General features: G+C 42.3%; 2 protein-coding genes and 4 non-coding genes across 7 annotated transcripts in view; all 6 read left to right on the top strand.

Moving 5' to 3' along the window:
* Window positions 1-5,950, top strand: part of LOC139543811 (malignant fibrous histiocytoma-amplified sequence 1 homolog) — a 34,292-nt gene extending 28,342 nt beyond the window's left edge. Inside the window, exons 2-3 of the mRNA XM_071350246.1 lie at window positions 4,208-4,537; window positions 4,738-5,950. Of these exons, the coding sequence (XP_071206347.1) occupies window positions 4,208-4,338 (131 nt within the window). The 3' untranslated portion in view covers window positions 4,339-4,537; window positions 4,738-5,950. The remainder of the gene's footprint in view (window positions 1-4,207; window positions 4,538-4,737) is intronic.
* Window positions 5,951-9,001: 3,051 nt separating this feature from the next.
* LOC139543814 (large ribosomal subunit protein uL22-like) lies at window positions 9,002-14,795 on the top strand. Of its 2 annotated transcripts, none has more exons than XM_071350253.1 (7): window positions 9,002-9,143; window positions 9,610-9,659; window positions 9,910-9,950; window positions 10,252-10,386; window positions 10,829-10,927; window positions 14,142-14,333; window positions 14,717-14,795. In XM_071350253.1, exons 2-7 carry the CDS (start codon window positions 9,620-9,622, stop codon window positions 14,762-14,764), a joined length of 555 nt encoding a protein of 184 aa, XP_071206354.1. In that variant the 5' UTR covers window positions 9,002-9,143; window positions 9,610-9,619; the 3' UTR covers window positions 14,765-14,795. The 2 variants fall into 2 exon arrangements, with proteins under 2 accessions (XP_071206354.1, XP_071206355.1); XM_071350254.1 differs by having other exon boundaries at window positions 9,119-9,181.
* Window positions 9,751-9,820, top strand: LOC139544706 (small nucleolar RNA SNORD58). The gene has a single exon (XR_011668943.1). It is a non-coding gene; the product is annotated as a small nucleolar RNA SNORD58 (small nucleolar RNA).
* On the top strand, window positions 10,650-10,719 carry LOC139544704 (small nucleolar RNA SNORD58). Its single transcript, XR_011668941.1, has one exon. It is a non-coding gene; the product is annotated as a small nucleolar RNA SNORD58 (small nucleolar RNA).
* LOC139544707 (small nucleolar RNA SNORD58) lies at window positions 11,053-11,113 on the top strand. The gene has a single exon (XR_011668944.1). It is a non-coding gene; the product is annotated as a small nucleolar RNA SNORD58 (small nucleolar RNA).
* LOC139544705 (small nucleolar RNA SNORD58) lies at window positions 14,547-14,616 on the top strand. Its single transcript, XR_011668942.1, has one exon. It is a non-coding gene; the product is annotated as a small nucleolar RNA SNORD58 (small nucleolar RNA).
* Window positions 14,796-22,737: the final 7,942 nt, after the last annotated feature.

Raw genomic sequence — 22,737 nt, 5'->3', positions numbered from 1 at the left:
AGGCTAGACCTGTGGGGCATGTTGTTTTGTGAAAGTGGCTGGCAGTGGCAGGCTGTAGGCTGATAGGAGGTTGGTAGTGTTGTTCTGTTACCCTTTGTATGGATATGCTCCAATAGGATAATAATGTAATGCTGCAGTAGACGGGTGGGGCTGGGACATGTGCAGATGCTATCACGAGGACCATCATCCATGGGGTTGGGGATTAAACTGTGGAATTGGTTCCTAAAATCCCTTTGCTGTGACCTAAGCTGATTTTTAGTATTGAAACCAAATATGATCTTTTGTGCTTTGTCCAATCCCCCCTCTGCCCTGTTTAGCCTTAAAGGTGATTATGAATATGGCTATGACATGCTCACTGTGTTTGTCCTGTGTGTATTCTTCTGTTTGGTGTAGTGTATAGGAGTTCTCCTCTTTACCCTTCATTAATATGGAGTAACCTAATGTAGTAGGCGTAAAAGAAATGCCTGAGCGGGGTCGTCAGAACCCGTACGCATCCGGTTTTCAGGCTTCACCTCTACTCTCATTTCCCCCTGAAAACTGGGTGCTTCTACAAACCCCCTGAGGGTGAGTGTGGATACTGGGCAGAAGGCAGCTAGCTGCCCGCCCTGTTTGCTTTAGGCCAGACCTGGGCACACTGCCAGCTTTGTCACGGCATTGGCTGTTAGTCTGCGAGGGAAAGTCGCCTCTTCTCGGTGGCATTGCCTTTTCTACACAGCTGTTCTAACAGAAACACTCTGGCTTTTTATCGATCTTCTCAAACCCCAGTGTGAGTTCTCACCTTCCAGTGTGGAGCGTGGCAGATGTGGAAAGAGGGAGGGACCCCTCCTTTTTGTTGTATAATGAATGATGTAACCTGAGGATGAGTAAGAGGGAATTAGTGTGTAAGAAGACGATGATTGAAATTTGGGGAAATGTTGATGTTGTGACAGAATGGAAGAGGGACGAGGCCTGTAAAATAAGTCTTGATTGGATGCTGAGGGTCATTCCCTTTGCGGGGGATGGAGGCTGACTACAAGTGACCCATTTGATCTTCCTACAGAAACATTGTGTACAGAGAAAGATGTATGAACGAGAAAGTCATTGAGTCCGACACCCTCAGAAACCAGGCCCTTTCATGTGTTCACATGCCCCTCCTCCATCCCTCTGAGTGTGCGTTGCTATCGATCATTGTCAATAGCCTTCTTTGAAATGAACCTCCTTCTATGACCCCCCCCCCCCAACCCCTCTTCACCCCTCTCCCTCTCTTTCCAATGATGCCTAAAGCCGGGGAAAAAGGGGAAGTGGAAGCGAAGGACTGAGTCCATTGTGAAAAGACCAGACGTGGACATTCTCAGCTAGACTCCTCCTGTGTATTTCCAAACACATCCAACATCCTACTGGGACATTCTTGGAAACAGGAAAATATATATATATTTTTTTTTTTTCTTCTAGCAAGCCTGGAGAAATATCAGTTTTCCTTTTATGGTGGCAGTGGTAGAGTTCAGTGGAGAGGAAAAAGAGCAGAAATGGACAACCTGGCAGAAAATCAAGCCTAGCAGAGCAGGGCAGCAGCACAGGAATGTACATGCTCATTATCCTACCTGCTTGCTGATGCTATTGTGAGGAGGGGGGAGTGGAGGTGAATAGCACATTCCTAGTCCTTGATGTCAGGGCCAACAGAGTCCTCTGTCCATCTACATACTGTATGACTAGTCTACACCCAGTGAGCAGTGAAGGAGGTGAGACTGGAGTGAGCGTTTTTACTGTCCTCTGTCTGACTCTCTGACCCAGATGAGGGGAGCGGCAGAGATAACTAACTGGCTGTGTGATTCGGCACGTATGCTTCCTGTAACAGACTCCCCACTGTTTCCACACAGAGCGATCTGGTGCCAGCAACATTCTCAGGAATGAACCACTAATACATCATGTCAGGACGTCCTGTATAGCAAAACTGTGATGTTATACATTCCGACTGTATTGCAGTGAACAGCAGCACTACAAGCACAATACTGTAAAAATCACATCTTTTTACCAGGACAAAAAACACCATGACTTTAACTTTTATTCCAGTCTGTCTGTTTCCGGTGCTAAACAACTCCAGCATGCTAGTTGGACCCCCTGCTTTGTCCTGATGAGAAGAGAAAATCAATGGGTTAAGTGCTGCTTAGGACAGGCTATTAGATTGGGTGTGTAGAGCAGTAGCCTGAGGGAAGAACAGGCATTGGGATGAATCCTATACATTGTGTTGAGTGTAGGGAAGAAAATCTGTGTGAACTAAGTTTTCAGGACTAAGACACACAGAGAAATGAACAGCGCTTGAAATTATTAGACATACCAAGACCAGAGCAAATATCAACCATGGTAACAAACTAGCCATATCCTTGGTAACAAAAAAATCCCCATTGCCTTTTGGATAGGGTTGCTACGAGGGTTTTAGTTTTACAGCATGGTGACAGTCATGGTCACACAGCCTCGGAGACAGTACTGGAGCTGAACAGTGTTGATCCAGCAGGTCATGACGATATGAGGTGCAGATAGTAAAACCAGGTCAATCTTTTTCTGTAGCAGATAAGCCCAGATCAGACCCTGCCGGTGATGGGCCAGTACAATATTAGTCAGCTATCTAGGCAGACTAACAAAGACAAACAAGAGGGGTGCATCATTGGTTAACCAAGGAAAAGGATCATCGGGCCTAATCCATTCCTATAGCTAAACCATTCAAATCATGTGAGCTCTGAGCATGGTACAAGCCAGTGAGTATAGATGATTCTGTCAAAGTAGCATGCAACATCTGTCTCTCTCTCCACCCCCCAACAACATATTGATTGGGTTTGCCTTTAAATCACACAACAGAGATTTTATAATAAAACCATTAATGATAGAGAATGTAGTGACATAGTATTACTGATGGGATTTAACCACAGTTTGTCTCATGGACTTCCAAGCACTATGTGAGTATATTATCCAGTTGGCTATAGTAGCAGTGCGTGGTCAGACTGTCTGTGTACAGACAGAGCATGTACTAAACCCACTCACTGTCTGATGGGTGTAGTCTCGTGCTGCACTGCATTACTGTCAGAGGCAGCCAGCCAGCCAGGCAGGATGACCGTAATCTTATTCAGTGACGGATGATGTAACAACATTGTTTCTGCCTGCCTCAATCGGACCGATACCCCGCCATCATCACAAACAGACCTACGCACAGCATCCCAACATGCCCTGTTAGTTGCGAACTGGCTGACAGCGTTTGGAGGAACCCTGGCTGTGCCACACAGGACTTCTCTTAGAACCACAGTCTCTTTCCATTAAGGATGCAGCAGAGAATGAAGGAGAATTGGGATGTTTGTTTTTACCTTTAGCTGGGTTTCTGATTCTGTTCGTGCTGCACCTGCTCTGTTTCCTGCTATTGTTCTGAAAACAGAGAAGTCTTTCAAAAATGTTCCGCATAGATCCCTCCATTCAAACAAACTAAGGCTTTAAGGGTAATAATTAAGGTTTAGTTTTCTAGAAGATGACCAGTAAATCTACCAACAACTGAAGTCTGTTTTACATGTTGCTCTTTCGATATGAAGTGGTCCTGGATAGAGAATGAAGTTCAGGCATGTTTTTCTGTACATTCACAATCACACAACACAGTGGTTAAAGGCCTGCAGATGGCCTGTTAGTGAGACAAATGGGGCGTTTTTGTTTTTCCTATAATTAGAAGGCCATAACATGTGACGTACAGCCTGTTCTGTGCAGATAGTCAGGAAACGGCCTTGGTTACAGAACATGTGGTGATAAACACCCATGCACGTTCACATGCACGCGCATATTCAAACACACGCAGGCATACACGCACAAGCGCTTCCTCTCACTAACATACATTCCCCAACAAACTGCCAGTACCTTGTGATTTTGCTGACGAGGACACACCCTTTGAATATGAGGGGATCTGCAGCTATTAAACAAAGCCTGTTAGAGCCCTCCACTCCAGAGGTCTCAAGGGAAATGAACATGCAGTTATTTTTCTCTGTAGCAGGCTCTGGCAATCAGTGGTAATGCAGTGAAATTGCCATCTAGTGGACAAATAAAGAATTATTTTGTTACAGCTCAAATTTTGGATCCTGTACAAAATCCACTATATCCTGATATCATTGGATAAATAATCTCTGTTGGTTGGATAATTAGAGTATTATTTTAAAACTAACTCTCCCCCCCCCCCTCCCCCTGTCTTGCTCTTTCTTAGGTGAGCTTCTAAGCCAGCCGCGCCCTGAGGGGCTGACTGAGATAATCTGCCCAAAGAATGGTTTGGAGCGGGTCGACGTGGCGCTGGTTTACCCACCTACGCCCACTGTGGTCAGCCCCTGTCTCAAATGAGCCCTGCGGCCTGGCCTCTACTGTCCTGTCTGACTGTACCCTCACGCCCGGCTCTCTAGCCAACACCTGAGTCTGAACCCCACACCCCAGCTCTCCCTCTGAATCCCCTCAACCCACCCAGGCAGCAGCCAGACTGGACACAGCCATGCAAGGTCACAGAGATATGCACCGTCAGCTGGATGCAGCAGAGCTGATAACTGTAAGTATCTACCAGAAAGGGTCATAGGTTGGTAACTAGAGGGTTAGATGCTTAGAAGCTTCTATATACTGTGTAAATGGATCGACATCTAACCTTTAATTGAGTATACCTGATAGCATTGATGATAGTGAAGCTGTACTACATATGACAAAGTATATAAGTAAGAGTATGTTATATTCTTTGTATTTTTTTATTTGCAGGTTATCCAACTGTTCTTACACTGCCTCACTATGATGACAAAGACCATATTACAGGACTTTGGCTGAAAGCAAACCTTCACCTTGGTTGTTTTAAGACCCATCAACAAGCAGTCTTTTTTTCCAACTCTCTTACTCCACGCTGCCCTCCAGATCTATGACAAACCTCTGCCTACAACCTAACCAAGACGAAACACAGGAAATCCACCGTATCAACTATCTATCCATGCTATCAATTATACAATCGAGAGACGAGGGGGCAAAGACTTGGACGGATTTCTCTCTTTACTACTTAGTGGCGTCATGAAATGTTGGAGACCTCTTGGCTGGACTGCTACCCCATTCTAATTTCCTGTAATGCTCATTTTCCTGTCCACGTGTAAAGGCTGTGATTGTAAGAACATAGGAAAGAGAACTGACTGAACCTCCTACTATATCATGCTATGACTGACAGTTGTGGGGTTCTATCCGCCTGTCTGTTTCTATGTCTGTAAACCAAATACAGTCTTGTATAGCCAAACACATGAATACCACCTACTCTTAAAGAACACAACACACGTTACCCATGTACGGACCTTAACCTTTTGCTTTAGCTTGCAAAGGGGCAGATGTATCATATGAAGTAAATGCTGGGATTACATATTATGTGAAGTCAGTGGACTGTGTTTATGCCAAGGAAATTCCATCTTGAATTCCATCACTTCATCTGGACTTGTTTCATTGTAGCATATCCTGACTATGGTGTGACGTATTTGTGATTTGCCATTTCAGCTTTAGTAAGAAAAGTACTCAGTTTCACTTTAGACTCGTTCAAAAATGATCATTGTATGTAAATAAAAGATGATCATGTTCTCTAAAGGAAACAGAAAAAAGATGTCTGTAGGTATTGAGTTTGAAGTCTTCATAATCTTTGGTCATGTTGGAATAGAGGAATTTATTTCAAGATGGTTTTCACTGGTATGGGGGAGATACTGCAATATGTTTAAAACATGCAAGAAAAAAGTTTAATTTTGTATATATCTTTATTTTTGTATATTGACACAAGTTGTCACCACCCTCTTTCGACATTATTTGCAGTGCAACGTTGTGCATGGCTCACTTAGCCATTGTGAGAGTAAGGCTACATACAATTTTATAAGTAGCAGGTCAAACTATCTCACAGCACAACATAAAAAGCACCAAATACAAAATAAACCAACTACTGGTTTAAATATGACCACGTGTCTTTTTCATTTGTCTTTCTCTACACACTAATACTGATTATACATCTTTATGGGAAAGATCATTTGATATTGGTCGCTGTGTTTAAATGACTTTACATAGAGGCCGATTAGTCATGACTGATGGCAGCAAACTGTCTCCCAGCACTGTGTATATCACATGTTTGATTGATTAAAGTCAGGAATGTAGTCTCTGAGCAGTAAAACTGCTCTAGCAGTAGAGCATGGGCGCTTAGTTGAAACGCCATGATAGTGGGTTCAGTTCCCAGGACCACCCAATATTTTATAAAGTGTATGAGCACAACTACGTCACTTTGAATAAAAGCGTCTACTAAATGGCATATATTATATTGAATGACCACGCTCATCTCCGCCAACTACACACACCCAGTTTAATTAGCTGAGGTCACGTTCCTGACCTGGACTCCCAGTCCAGGCCAGAACGCAAGGATATTACACTGATTAGATTGACTAGAGTTCAAAAAAAGATGACCTGCCATTTTTGAAACTCCTAATCTAGAATCTACATTAGATCTACTTAGAGGGGGCACCTCCACTGCAAACTGATCAGGTCAGAGATCAATAATGTTCTAGCTAGGGCAACAAGAGAAGAGGGGATGAGATACAGGATATTGTGCTGCTTAGGTGAGTTATTCCACACAACAACATATGCGCTGAACTCATATAGGTGATCGAGACAGTCTAGAATCAAGGGAAAAAATACAACATGCTGCATAGACCATATATTTTACAACCTGAATTTCACAGACTAGTTCACAGCACTTTCTGATAAAAAGGAGCTCTCGTATATCAGTTACTTACGTCACAGCTGGTCCAATGTTGACTATTTGCCAAGGTGGCAGCATCACAAAATCAGAGACTCCTACAAGCATTTGAATGATTAGCCCCTCTAGTGATAAAACAGACCTCAGCAGCACACCTAATCATTTGAAGTGGAGATGAGTGGTCCCAAAAACTCAGTGGTAGAAAAGGTACCCAATTGTCATACTTGAGTAAAAGTAAAGATTCCTAATAGAAAATGACTTGAGTAGAAGTCACCCAGTAAAATACTACTAGTAAAAGTCTAAATAATTTCAAATTCCTTAAATTAAGCAAACCAGACAGCACAATGTTCTAGTTTTTAAAATGTTTTTACAGATATCCAGGGGCACACTCCAACATCATGAAGCATTTGTGTTTAGCAAGTCCACCAGATCAGAGGCATGTTCTCTTGATAAGTGCATGAATTGTACCATTTTCCTGCTAAGCATTTTTATTTGAACCTTTATTTAACTAGGCAAGTCAGTTAAGAACAAATTCTTATTTACAATGACGGCCTACCCAGGCCAAACCCGGACGATGCTGGGCCAATTGTACACCACCCTATGAGACTCCCAATCACAGCCAGATGTGATACAGCTTGGATTTGAACCAGGAACTGTAGTGGCGCCCCTTGCACTGAGATGCAATGCCTTAGACCACTGCACCACTCGGGAACCCCAGCATTCAAAATGTAACAAGTACTTTGAGTGTCAGGGAAAATGTATGGAGTAAAAAGTACATTATTTTCTTAGAGGAATGTAGTGGATTAAAAGTAAAAGTTCTCAAAAATATAAATAGTAAAGTACAGATACCCCGAAAAACTACTAAAATAGTACTTTGAAGTATTTTTACTTAAGTACTTTACACCACTGCAAAAACTCCAGTACAAGAACATGATCTTATATTAAATACATATAAAGGTAGTTAGTGTGGTTTATGAAAAACAAGGCAACAGGAAACATGTTGTCCCTCACGAATGATGCAGCCTCCCACCTTGTACCAATCAGTGGAATTTAGTAAATGCCAGATCTCTTTGGCAAGATGCATCATTCACCCAAGTTTTGTCAAAATCCAGCTAGTGCTGTCTGAGATATCACATGTGACTAACGTACAAACGTACTAGAGAACGGAGACAGATGCACAGTTACCTCCCCGATTTCATCGTGGGGGTTAATCATTGAATTACTTACAGTATATGATCCCATCAAAATACTAGACTATTGGTCCTATCAGGCCTTTATTCTTATATTGATTTAGACAGGGGTCCTGAACTGCTCTGACTGAAAAACAGAAACCAAAATATATATTTTTAAAGGCAACAGTAAATATGTCGTCCCCCCACAAATGATGCAGCACCCCCCTTGGGCCAATCGGTGTAATTGTCTAAGTGATGGATCCCCTTGGCAAGACGCATCATTCACCCAAGTGTCGTCAAAATCGGGCCAGTGGTGTTTGATATATCACATGGGATAGCTAGACTCGTATCCCTGAGAATGTGTGCCAAATTTCAGCACTCTGAGTCAAACAGATCAAGCGATATAAACATGTCCCCATTATAGCACAACTGTGTGGTTGATATTAATGTTCTTTCGTGTACTGAGTCTTCACAGGGAAATACTCATATATGTAATAAACGGATGTAGTAAATGTATCACTAGTCACTTTAAACAATGCCACTTTATATAATGTTTACATACCTTACATTACTCATCTCATATGTATATACTGTACTCTATACCATCTACTGCATCTTGCCTATGCCGTTCGGCCATCGCTCATCCATATATTTTTATGTACATATTCTTATTCATTCCTTTACACTTGTGTGTAAAAGGTAGTTGTTGTGAAATTGTTAGATTACTTGTTAGATATTACTGCATGGTCGGAACTAGAAGCACAAACATTTTGCTGCACTTGCATTAATATCTGATAAACATGTGTACGTGACCAATAAAATTTGATTTGATAACTTTTTACGACGAAATTCCCTATTCAATTCCATTCATTTTTCAGCCCGGTATCGGTTTACCTTCAGACGAGTCCCGTGACACTTGTTTATTTTTATTTTTATGCCCAGCTCATGAGGCCTCTTGATGACGTGAGGCCTCTTCTGCCTAATGTTAAGTCCGCCAGTGCATCTAGTACATAAACGTTTCACAGTGCTTGTTCAAAACGAGAATGTAATGTCTTTGTAATACAACAGGAGGCGGTAAACTCTGTGTATTGGAATAAATGCCTGTCAGAAATTACACTAAAGAAGAACACCTAATCCCGTTCAAAGATCTCTGAATATATCGCGAGACGACATTCACGATTTCCACTCCCAGAATGCTTCTTTCTACCTCTTCCCTTCCGCGGCCTTAGAAAGTAAGTGAGCCGATATTCAACTGCTGCCGAGAATCCATGTAATCGCTTTAATATCTATGGCATCCCGATTCTTAAATGTTCAATTTACATGTATTTAAACCACTACTTAGAAACGTCGGTGTCCAAGTGTGTATCGGTGGCTATTTTCACCAAAAGTCATATTTGTGATATGCTTGGCCCCCAGCCACTTTTAGCATTGCTAACGAAACCATGACCATAATGTCGTCCCCGGCCCTACGAATGAGTTTTGATGAAATACATAGTCCCAGTGATGTGGTCTTTTGTGATTTTCTCGTTGTCTTGGGTTGTAATTACCCTACAGTTGCTGGTTTAACGTTTGCTATCTATCAACTAACACGTAGCGCATCCTCCAAGGTGTCTGACTTGTTTCTCAGTCAAGCAACACACTAACACGTTCTCCGACTAGTTTTAGTTAGCTAGTTAACAACCCGTTTATCTTTTGCAGATCTCTGAAAATGGTCCGCTACTCGCTCGACCCCGAGAACCCGACTAAGTGTGAGTACCAGTGTGATTGTTGCCCTGGCTTTATTCATTAGCTCGCTAATGCAAGTTAACTAGCTAGCTAGCTTATCAGACTTAACCATTGTTGCAATGATGACTTTCTTAGGACACCTTTAGATTACCCATGAAAATTAATATGAACGAGGCTGAGCAACCACACATTTGCACATAAATGGTTTATTCGCCATGTAAGGTTATTTCTGTCTTGTGACCTCACTGATCATTGCTGTATTTTCTTCTGAAGCATGCAAGTCGAGGGGTTCTAATCTCCGGGTTCACTTCAAGGTAAGGTGTTCTCTTTTCTGATTCACATGAGAAGTTGCCTTCAGACATTTTGTCTACTGTAGTTGTATCAGTGTGTGAGTTAGTTGCTGTTATGTATTGGTAGTCATAAATGTGTGCAGACTGAAAGGTATGATGCATTGCTTTGATGACAACTTTGGAGACCTTTGGAATCAAATGTGACAATATCTAACAAATAACTGAGCAATTTTGCATTCATGCCTATCAAGACAATTATAACAATCTGTTATTGATATAGCTAGCTATTACAGTATATGGATGCTTCTTGTTTGTTTCCCATCAGAACACCCGTGAGACAGCTCAGACCATCAAAGGCATGCACATCCGCAAGGCCACCAAGTACCTGAAGGATGTTACCATCAAGCACCAGTGTGTTCCCTTCCGTCGCTACAATGGGGGTGTCGGCAGGTGTGCCCAGGTAAACGCCAATCCAATTACATTTACTCTCGCCTCAATTTAAATGTGTATAGGGGACTTTGGTTGGTTATCTTCTGACAATGTTTACGCTTTATTATATTTCCCATGTAAAAGTATTGGGATTAGCAGGTATGAAAGGGATCTTTAAATAAAAAAATACATTTGTTCAACATGGGCTTTGGAGAGGGGCACGAAATGACTTAAAATCTTTCTGGCTTATCAGACCTGGCACTTATGGTTTTAATGCATGTCTGTATGAAATGGTTGCAATGATGACTTTCTTAGGACACCTTTGGATTACCCATGAAAATAAATACGAACGAGGCTGAGCAACCACACATTTGCGCTTATGTCTACATAAATTTTCCCCGGTGTTGACCAGAAATGAGGGCACCTATTATGTCCCAGTCTTGTACACGACTGACCCAACTGTTCCTCTGCAGGCCAAGCAGTTTGACTGGACACAGGGCCGCTGGCCCAAGAAGAGTGCAGAGTTCCTTCTCCACATGCTGAAGAACGCTGAGAGCAACGCTGAGCTTAAGGTAAGGTTGATAGTTTTGTTAGGCCTGCCTCTCATCGTGGCATGCCTGTAGTGGAGAGATTTGTGAAAAGTATGATGCTACCAAGCTTGTTGGGGTTCAAACTGTGAAATGGGCACAATTCATGATTGCAACGATGACCATTTGGGACACCTTTGTATTAACCATGAAAAATTACGTCTGAGCCACCGTGATGCTTGTATGAACAATATAATTTAAAGCTGGAATCCTTCATTGAGAAGATTGTTTTGGTCAAAAGCTGCGGGATGGGCCTGAAATGTTAACCCTTTCAAATTCAAAGCGAGAGCTTTGAATGCATGGACTGACATCCATGATATAAGCATTGGGTTCAACCGTGTTTTGAGGCTATAGTATTTGTTTAATATACTTTTTCAAACATTGGACTATAACAAGCTTATTGTGGGTTCTGATGGGGTACAACAGTTGAATTAAGCTCATGAGGCATTTAGAAATTATTTTCTTCCCGAATCAATGAGTACATATTATTAATCCTAAAATTGATGTAGCAATTAAGGATTCTAGCTTTGCCATTTTCAACACTTATATGAGTGTAAAGAATTAGATTTGTATGCTGATACGCCCCTAAATTGGAACGTAGTGGCTGTACAGTGACATGCAATACATGTCAGAGTTCTGGCTCTGCGCTGAATGGGTTTTGACTGATGGCCGTTCTGAACTTGAGCACCACGAATGACAAGTTGCTCCACCCCTCCCGCTGTTTGAGGAACTTTTGCAAATTTTGCTTGAACGAGGGAATTGCTGTAAACTAAGATGACAATGTATTTTGACAGATGAGATGTTGAGGATTATAATAAATACCGCTTTGATGTAGCAAGCCAAACAGATGTCCAAATGTGCACTTCACATGTCCAAATCATAAAACTCATGTCATAGTGTCAACGTTTATGATCACATTTAGCTGTAAAGTTACAAAGATGACATGTCTTTGAACAAAATTAGCTTGTTTATTGAGAACAGAATTCGCTGCAGCACACGCACCTGAATGCACTCATGACTCCTTTCTACTGTGCATTCGGGAAGTATTCAGACCCCTTCACTTTTCCCACATTTTCTTACGTTACAGCCTTATTCTAAAATGGATTACCTTTTTTCCCGTCGTGATTCTACACAATACCCCATAATGACAAAGCGTAAACAGGTTTTTAGTGCTCGGGTGCATCCTGCTTCCATTGCTCATCCTCAATGTTTCTACAACTTGATTGGAGTCCACCTGTGGTACATAAAGTTGATTGGACATAATTTGGAAAGGCACACCTATCTATATAAGGTCCCACAGTTGAGGATTGTGTCGAGGCACCGATCTTGGGAAGGGTACCAAAACATTTCTGCAGCATTGAAGGTCCCCAAGAACAGTGGCCTACATCATTCTTAAATGGAAGAAGTTTGTAATCACCAATAGTCTTCCTAGAGCTGGCCGCCTGGCCAATCGGAGGAGAAGGGAGCTGACCAAGAACCCGATGGTCACCGAAAGAGCTCCAGAGTTCCTCTGTGGAGATGGAAGGACCTTCCAGAAGGACAACCATTTCTGCAGCACTCCACCAATCAAACCTTTATGGTAGACTGGCCAGACCAAGATTGAACTCTTTGGCCTGAATGCCAAGCGTCACGTCTGGAGGAAAACAGGCACCGCTCATCACCTGGCCAATACCATCCCTACGGTGAAGCATGGTGGCAGCATCATGCTGTGGGGATGTTTTTCAGTGGCAAGGACTGGGAGACTAGTCATGATTGCGGGAAAAGATGAACGGAGCAAAGTGCATAGAGATCCTTGATGAAAATCTGCTCCAGAGCACTCAGGACCTCAGACTGGGGTAAAGGTTCACCTTCCAACAGGACAATACCCTAAGCACACAGCCAAGACAATGCAGGAATGGCTTCGGGACAAGTCTCTCAAGGTCCTTGAGTGGCCCAGCCAGAACCCGGACTTGAACCCGACCAAACATCTCTGGAGAGACCTGAAAATAACTGTGCAGCAATGCTCCCCATCCAACCTGACAGAGCTTGAGAGAAGAATGGGAGAAACTCCCAAATACATATGTGCCAAGCTTGTAGCGTCATACCCAAGAAGACTCAAGGCTGTAATTGCTGCCAAAGGTACTTCAGCAAAGTACTGAGTGAAGGGTCTGACTACTAATATAAATGTGATATTTCAGTTTTATTTTTAATCGATTTGCAAAAATGTCACCTTTTTTTGCTTTGTCATTATGGGGTATTGTGTGTAGATTGGGGGGGGGGGGGGGCAATTGAATCCATTTTAGAATACGGCTGTAATGTAACACATTTGGAACTCGCGAAGGGGTCTCAATACTTTCCGAATTCACTTTATGCCCACCAATTACGATGTTTCTCTGAATTACCTTAACACTGTAAAATTTTATTTTATTACTTAGCTAGTCATGTTGGTAATAGAACAAGCTTTCAAATCATGCCCACCTGACTCAGATTGGGACTTAAAATGGACCGTTGTTGTGTTCCAAAAGAAACCACTACAAGTGTGCCTGCTCTAGTTCAACGGCACAGCTAGGATAGCTCAAAGTACTTCGTAAACTAGGTTCCTATCTAATTGGCGACAGATTTTTATGCAAATATTCTCATCTGCATAAAAACAATATCTGCATTTTCCCTCCAGAGATGTTTCCATCAAATTGACCTGTTGCGGATAAAAGGCTGTGAGTGATGACGTAGTGCACATAGAAATAAATACAAGTGAAATGGTTTTGTCAAAAACAAAAGTTCTATTGCGACTGTGCCCAATCTGGTCTTGGCACGTATGCTCTAGCCGACAGCTCACAGATACAGTGTGGGTAGGATGACCTGCATGAGATTATTAGGGACGAGTGAGATTTTTTTTGTCGAAGGGCAGCCACGCCTCGAGTATATCTCCAGAAGAGTACCCTCTATTTCCTGGAGAGGAACATTAATCACTGTGCACTTTCACCACCTTGTGAAGTTCATCGCTTATTTCATTTGTAGCCTAATAAACTGCATTCTGTCAATTGCTACTTTGCATGTACTTTTCGTATTTCTTTTGTAAAAAAACATTGTAATTTAGCCCTATACACATGGGCCAATTCCCACAAGTGTCAAGGTTAAGTACTGTATCCCACAGACAACTGGCCATGTAAGTGGATTATTTGACTTGTTAACCGGTTTAATCTTTGCTCTATTCTGACAGGGTCTGGATGTAGACTCCCTGGTGATCGAGCACATCCAGGTGAACAAGGCCCCCAAGATGCGCAGACGCACATACCGTGCCCACGGTCGCATCAACCCCTACATGAGCTCCCCATGCCACATTGAGATGATCCTCACAGAGAAGGAGCAGATCGTTCCCAAACCAGAGGAGGAAGTCGCCACTAAGAAAAAGGTACGCATGCCAACGCCTTTTGCAGAAGACTGCTTGGTATTTTTCTGAAAATATGCACTTGTTCCCATATTTCCCATGTAAAAGCAGTGTGATTAGAAGGTACAAGCTCTTGTTGAACAAGAGCTCTGTAGACTGTAACGAAATAGTTTACTATCCTTCTGGCATTACTCGTTAAATCTTATCAGACCTTTCACATAAGTGTGTTTGAAATGGTTGCAATGATGACTTTCTTAGGACACCTTTGGATTACCCATGAAAATAAATGTGAATGAGGCTGAGCAACCACAACTTTGCATTTAAGTCTACATCATTCTGTCCCTATGAGGGTAGTATCAGAATCATTATGGTGTATGTTGGTCTAATACAATTTCTTTGTCCTGCAGATTTCTCAGAAGAAGCTGAAGAAGCAGAAACTCATGGCACGGGAGTAATGTAAATTAAATGGAACCATTCGTACCAAAATGGAATGTCTCTGTCTTTTCATGCTTCTTCATAAGTATTATGAAATCCCTACTGCTCATGTAAAGTTGGCTTTAATCCATCTAAAGGCTCCGGGTTTGATATGACCCAAATAGATAGGATACATGATTCATGACTAAGATCAATGCTGTTAAAAAGTTGCAGGTGAGACGGGTTATTTGGGTTACTTACTGAAATGTCACGTGCCGAACTAATCATATTCCGGCTTTAAGAGATATCTATTATTCACATCAGTATGTACATTGTAAAATCAAGCTGTTGGCACTTGTGACTCCAATGCTGTCTTTCATATGAGGGGCAAAGGGATTTATGTAAAAATGGAGGTGCTAGGCCACAATGTGCTATGAGGATTACATTTCAGATTAGTGCACATGACATTTCAACCTCATTTTCATTATTTCTAGAACATTGGGAAGGTGTTTTTATGTTTAATAGAAAAAAATGTGTTAAACATTTCTACTCGACGACATCAAAAGTTTAAACATTTTAACCTCTACGTCAGGGGTGTCAAACTGAAATACCCAGTGGGCCAAAATGTAAAACCTGAACAAAGTCGCGAGCCAACATTGAACAAATTAACCTTTTAATATGGACCCAAACAAGTTTTGCTTTAACATTGAATATGGAACAAGCATCGCTTATTACCATACAATATATAAGTTAATAGTGGAGACATGCAAAATCGAATTTCAAATGAAAAAACACATCAATGGCATTCATTTATTAAATAAATAAAACTCGTATGCCTCTTTTCTATTTGCAGCCTTCTGATTTAAATACCAAAATAAACTTTTTCCACTGGCTAATAATTTTACAAATAAAATGATAATAAATCAATCAACCATTCAAGCCCATGCCTTGTAGCAAGAAAAGGTGCACAAAGAAAACGTTAATTATTGCACACTGATCTAATCTGCCCAAGCCAGATACCTGGCATCTCTTCTTGGATGCTAGTTCATCAATGTCTGGGCTCAGGCCAGAGCCTGAAGAAATCCTCAGTATCGAGCGAAGGTGTTCATCAGTCAGACGTATCCTGTGAGTTGTTTTGGTCATCTTCATCGAGGAGAAAAGTTGCTCGCATAGATAAGTGCTGCCGAACATGGAGAGCATCTGAGCAGCTTGGGTGCGGAGCTGAGGCATTGTGTCAGGGATGAACCGTGGAAACTGCGGCGCTGACAGTTGTAGCGTCTATGTTGCTATGACTACTGTCACAGAGGAGAGGGCATTTCTGGGTCCTGTCCTGATTGGCGCGCGAAAACAACAGCAGAGCATTATGGGATTCGTAGTATTAGCGGTGAATGCGCTGTATAATACCGGCGGGCCAGCTCTAGTAGTAATTTGGTATTGTCTCGCGGGCCAAATATAATTACCCCGCGGGCCAGAGTTTGACACCCATGCTCTACGTGATCTCCAGCCCCCCTCCCCCCCGCTGAACGGTTGAGCTAAAGGGATTAGCATGACGTAAGTAACAATAATTTCCCAGGACCTAGACAAGTTTTATACGGGCAGAAAGCTTAAATTCTTGTTAATCCAACTGCACTGTCCAATTTACAGTAGCTAGTACAGTGAAAAAATACTATGCTATTGTTTAAGGAGAGTGCACAACTTTTATTACGGCAACTGGTATGATGTATTAGTCTCTGAAGGTAAATAATGTACTTAAGTAATCTTGCTCTGATTTGTCATCTTGATGGTACCAGAGAGAAAATGTAGCACAGTTTTGTTTGAAAAAATACATTTTTGTATTAAAATGTAGGAACTGGGTTCTACAGTTTGAACCCATGCTGTGTCTGCACCCCCCTGTCAAGGTTGGTGTATTTTCTGTAGGGAAGCTAATTATCCATCATTTATGACATTACTGAGTGTGTAAACTTAAATGTATTACCATATCATATTTGTGTGTTCTCTAAAGTTATGTACTTAAATGTATCAATTGACCATTTTGGCAGACTTGATACATTTTGAACAGTAATGCAATGGTTCATTAGATTAGTCTAAATCTTTGCATATACAGTGCTGCCGTCTAGTGGCCAAAATAATTGCGTCTGGAGTCCTAAGTGATATACTGGTGTACTCTTGCATTTCAAAGATGGAACAACAAATAGAAAATGCATGTTTTTTTTGTTTTATCTTATACCTGATCCAACGTGTGTTTTCTACATTAATTTCACATTTCCACAAACTTAAGTGTTTACTTTCAAATGGTATCAAGAATATGCATATCCTTGCTTCAGGTCCTGAGCTACAGGCAGTTAGATTTGGGTTTGTCATTTTAGGTGAAAATTTAAAAAAGGTGATGTGGAGTGTGAGGAAATACCCTCTCTTGCTCTAAAGTTGTTGCAGGTTATGAAAATGTACTTTTAATCCTACCCTGTGATGTGAGACAAGCATTGTTGTAGGACCTAATCCTTTTTAACCACAGATCATAGAAAAGCTCTGTTCACGTGTAGATACTGGTTTGGTGCTGGAGTTGATGAATGAGGTTAGTGGCAGAATTGGCCTTTAATCCATTGACTTGGAAAGGAGTTTACACCAATGATTTATTTATACGAACAAAAAATATAAACACAACACGTAAAGTGTTGGTCCCATTTTCATGAGCTGAAATAAAAGATCCCGGGTATGTTCCATATGCACATAGCTTATTTCTGTCATTTGTATTTCTCCTTTGCAAGATAAACCATCCACTTGACAGGTGTGGCATATAAAGACGCTGATTAAACAGCATGATCGTTATACAGGTGCACCTTGTGCTGGGGACAATAAAAATCCACTCTAAAATGTGCAGTTTCGGCGCAGAATACTGCCACAGATGTCTCAAGTTTTGAGGGAGTGTGCAATTGGCATGCCGACATCAGGGATGTCCAACGGAGCGGTTGCCAGAGAATGTAATGTTAATTTATTTACCGTAAGCCGCCTCCGATGTCTTTTTAGAGAATTTGGCAGTACATCCAACCGGCTTTGCAACCGCAGACCACTTGTAACCACTTCAGCCCAGGACCTCCACATACGGCTTCACCTGCAGGGTCAACGGGGCAAGGTGGGTGCTAAGAGTGTTTCTGTTGTAATAGCCTTTTTGTGGGGAAAAACGTATTCTGATTGGCTGCCCTGTTATGGGAAATCCATAGATCAGGGCCTAATGAATTTATTTAAACTGACTGATTTCCTTATGAACTGTAACTCAGTTGCAATTATATTTTTGTTATGTGTGTATATATACAGTGCCTTCAGAAAGTATTCAGACCCCTTGACCTTTTCCTCATTTTGTTAAGTTACAGCCGTATTCTAAAATTGAATCTTGTTTTTTTCCCTCATCAGTCTACAGTCGTGGCCAAAAGTTTTGAGAATGACACAAATATACATTTTCACAAAGTTTGCTGCTTCAGTTGTCTTTAGATATTTTTGTCAGGTGTTACTATGGAATACTTAAGTATAATTACAAGCATTTCATAAGTGTCAAAGGCTTTTATTGACAATTACATGAAGTTGATGCAAAGAGTCAATATTTGCAGTGTTGACCCTTCTTTTTTAAGACCTCTGCAATCTGCCCTGGCATGCTGTCAATTAACTTATGGGCCACATTCTGACTGATGGCAGCCCATTCTTGCATAATCAATGCTTGGAGTTTGTCAGAATTTGTGGGGTTTTGTTTGTCCACCCGCCTCTTGAGGATTGACCACAAGTTCTCAATTGGGATTAAGGTCTGGGGAGTTTCCTGGCCATGGACCCAAAATATCGATGTTTTGTTCCCCGAGCCACTTAGTTATCACTTTTGCCTTATGGCAAGGTGCTCCATCATGCTGGAAAAGGCATTGTTCGTCACCAAACTGTTCCTGGATGGTTGGGAGAAGTTGTGAGTGAGCCCACTCCCTTGGCTGAGAAGCAACCCCACACATGAATGGTCTCAGGATGCTTTACTTTTGGCATGACACAGGGCTGATGGTAGCACTCACCTTGTCTTCTCCGGACAAGCTTTTTTCCGGATGCCCCAAACCATCGGAAGGGGATACATCAGAGAAAATGACTTTACCCCAGTCCTCAGCAGTCCAATCCCTGTACCTTTTGCAGAATATCAGTCTGTCCTTGATGTTTTACCTGTAGAGAAGTGGCTTCTTTGCTGCCCTTCTTGACACCAGGCCATCCTCCAAAAGTCTTCGCCTCACTGTGCGTGCAGATGCACTCGCACCTGCCTGCTGCCATTCCTGAGCAAGCTCTGTACTGGTGGTGCCCCGATCCCGCAGCTGAATCAACTTTAGGAGACGGTCCTGGCACTTGCTGGACTATCTTGTGCGCCCTGAAGCCTTCTTCACAACAATTGAACCACTCTCCTTGAAGTTCTTGATGATCAGATAAATGGTTGATTTAGGTGCAATCTTACAGGAAGCAATATCCTTGCCTGTGAAGCCCTTTTTGTGCAAAGCAATGATGACGGCAGGTAACCATGGCTGACAGAGATAACAGAGTGATCTCCAGCCTTGTCCTCGTCAACACTTACACCTGTGTTAACGAGAGAATCACTGACATGATGTCAGCTGGTCCTTTTGTGGCAGGGCTGAAATGCAGTGGAAATGTTTCTTTGGGATTCAGTACATTTGCATGGCAAAGAGGGACTTTGCAATTAATTTCAATTAATCTGATCTCTCTTCATAACATTCTGGAGTATATGCAAATTGCCATCATACAAACTGAGGCAGCAGACTGTGAAAATGTATATTTGTGTCATTCTCAAAACTTTTGGCCACAACTACACACAATATCCTATAATGACAACAAAAATAGTTGTAGAAAAATTAGCAAATTTATTGCAAAAAAAAAAAAACTGAACTATTACGTTTATATAAGTATTCAGACCCTTGACTCAGTACTTTGAAGCCCCTTTGGCAGTGATTACTGCATTAAGTCTTCTTGGGGAGGATGCTACAACTTTGGCAGACCTGTATTTGGGGAGTTTCTACCACCGTTTGATATGAGACTTGAAAATGAGCTCAGGTGCATCCTGTTTCCATGGATAATCCTTGAGCTGTTTCTACAACTTGATTGGAGTCCACCTGTGGTAAATTCAATTGATTGTACATGATTTTAAAGGGCACACACCTGTCTATATAAGGTCCCACAGTTGACAGTGCATGTCAGAGCAAAAACCAAGCCACGAGGTTGAAGGAATTGTCCGTAGAGCGCTGAGACAGGATTGTGTCGAGGCACAGATCTGGGGAAGGGTACCAAAAAATGTCTGCAGCATCAAAGGTCCCCAAAAACACTGGCCTCCAGCAATCTTAAATGGAGTTTGGAAGTTTGGAACCACCTTAGACTCTTCTAGAGCTGGCTGCCAGGCCAAACTGAGCATCTTAAATAAGCATGCCCCATTCAAAAAATGTAGAACCAGGAACAGATATAGCACTTGGTTCACTCCAGACCTGACTGCCTTTGACCAGCACAAAAACATCCTGTGGTGTACTGCATTAGCATCGAATAGCCCCCACGATATGCAACTTTTCAGGGAAGTTAGGAATCAATATACACAGGCAATTAGGAAAGCAAAGGCTAGCTTTTTCAAACAGAAATTTGCATCCTGTAACGCTAACTCCAAAAAGTTCTGGGACACTGTAAAGTTCATGGAGAATAAGAGCACCTCCTCCCAGCTGCCCACTGCACTGAGGCTAGGAAACACTGTCACCACCGTTAAATCCGCGATAATTGCTCATTTCAATAAGCATTTTTCTACGGCTGGCCATGTTTTCCACCTGGCTACCCCTACCCTGGTCAACAGCTCTGCACCCCTCACTGCAACTTACCCAAGCCGCACCCATTTCTCCTTCACCCAAATCCAGATAGCTGATGTTCTGAAAGAGCTGCAACATCTGGACCCCTACAAATCAGCAGGGCTAGACAATCTGGACCCTCTCTTTCTAAAATGATCTGCCGAAATTGTTGCAACCCCTATTACTAGCTTGTTCAAACTCTCTTTCGTATCGTCTGAGAACCCCAAAGATTGGAAAGCTGCTGCGGTCATCCCCCTCTTCAAAGGGGGAGACACTCTAGACCCAAACTGCTACAGACCTATATCTATCCTACCCTGCCTTTCTAAGGTCTTCGAAAGCCAAGTTAACAAACAGATCACCGACCATTTCGAATCCCACCCTACCTTCTCCGCTATGCAATCTGGTTTCCGAGCTGGTCATGGGTGCACCTCAGCCACGCTCAAGGTCCTAAACGACATCATAACCGCCATCGATAAGAGACAATACTGTGCAGCTGTATTCATCGACCTGGCCAAAGCTTTCGACTCTGTCAATCACCACAATCTTATCGGCAGACTCAACAGCCTTGGTTTCTCAAATGACTGCCTCGCCTGGTTCACCAACTACTTCTCAGACAGAGTTCAGTGTGTCAAATCGGAGGGCCTGTTGTCCGGACCTCTGGCAGTCTATGGGGGTGCCACAGGGTTCAATCCTCGGGCCGACTCTTTTCTCTGTATACATCAATGATGTCGCTCTTGCTGCTGGTGATTCTCTGATCCACCTCTACGCAGACAACACCATTCTGTATACCTCTGGCTCTTCTTTGGACACTGTGTTAACTAACCTCCAGACAAGCTTCAATGGCATACAACTCTCCTTCCGTGGCCTCCAACTGCTCTTAAATGCAAGCAAAACTAAATGCATGCTCTTCAACCGATCGCTGCCCACACCTACCCACCCGTCCAGCATCACTACACTGGATGGTTCTGACTTAGAATATGTGGACAACTACAAATACCTAGGTGTCTGGTTAGACTCTAAACTCTCCTTCCAGACTCACATTAAGCATCTCCAATCCAAAATTAAATCTAGAATCGGCTTCCTATTTCGCAACAAAGCATCCTTCACTCATGCTGCCAAACATACCCTCGTAAAACTGACTATCCTACTGATCCTTGACTTCGGCAATGTCATTTACAAAATAGCCTCCAACACTCTACTCAGCAAATTGGATGCAGTATATCACAGTGCCATCCGTTTTGTCACCAAAGCCCCATATACTACCCACCACTGCGACCTGTATGCTCTCGTTGGCTGGCCCTCGCTTCATATTTGTCGCCAAACCCACTGGCTCCAGGTCATCTATAAGTATTTACTAGGTAAAGCCCCGCCTTATCTCAGCTCACTGGTCACCATAGTAGCACCCACCCGCAGCACTCGCTCCAGCGGGTATATTTCACTGGTCACCCCCAAAGCCAATTCCTCCTTCGGCCGCCTTTGCTTCCAGTTCTCTGCTGCCAATGACTGGAACGAACTGCAAAAATCACTGAAGCTGGAGACTCATATCTCCCTCTCTAGCTTTAAGCACCAGCGGTCAGAGCAGCTCACAGATCACTGCACCTGTACATAGCCAATCTGTAAATAGCCCATCCAACTACCTCATCACCATCCTTTGCACCCCAGTACTGCTGGGGTGCACCCCAGTACTTGTACACTCATCTTCTGCACATCTATCACCCCAGTGTTTAATTTGCCATACTGTAATAATTTCGCCACTATGGCCTATTTATTGCCTATTAGAATTATTAGAATTTTTGGACCAAGAAATGGTCGAGCAATTTCTGCGTAGTGCAGCTATAATCTCAAGTACTAATGTTACTGTTGCCACTACAACAAAATACTGAAATGTCCTTAAATTTAAATTAAATGCTGTAGAATTACATATTTTTGTCGGCACTAACTCCGCCATGGTTCGTTGGACAAAGCGTATGGGATAATGAATGGCGTTTGATAAATGCCGGAAATGTCTGGCAAACACAGGTTTAGGAGATCTTATTTGTTTTGATCTACAAGAATCTTAATCTGCTAACAACTTTTGTTTGTGAATTTTGACAAATTTATGTAAAAAAAAAAGCACAAAGGCTTCATAATTCATAAAGGTTGTAACTGACTGCTATTATCGTATA

The sequence above is a fragment of the Salvelinus alpinus genome, chromosome 18 (genome assembly GCF_045679555.1).
Source record: "Salvelinus alpinus chromosome 18, SLU_Salpinus.1, whole genome shotgun sequence".
NCBI lineage: Eukaryota > Metazoa > Chordata > Actinopteri > Salmoniformes > Salmonidae > Salvelinus > Salvelinus alpinus.
Note: the sequence above shows the minus strand (reverse complement) of the source record. Positions and strands in the feature narration are given on the sequence as shown.

Bases quoted from the DNA above. Each gene is read 5' to 3' on its own strand.
- LOC139543814 (XM_071350253.1), top strand. From the start codon at position 9,620: ATGGTCCGCTACTCGCTCGACCCCGAGAACCCGACTAAGT. The intron at 9,660-9,909 runs GTGAGTACCAGT...TTTCTTCTGAAG, and splicing joins CCCCGAGAACCCGACTAAGT to CATGCAAGTCGAGGGGTTCT. The intron at 10,928-14,141 runs GTAAGGTTGATA...CTATTCTGACAG, and splicing joins AGAGCAACGCTGAGCTTAAG to GGTCTGGATGTAGACTCCCT.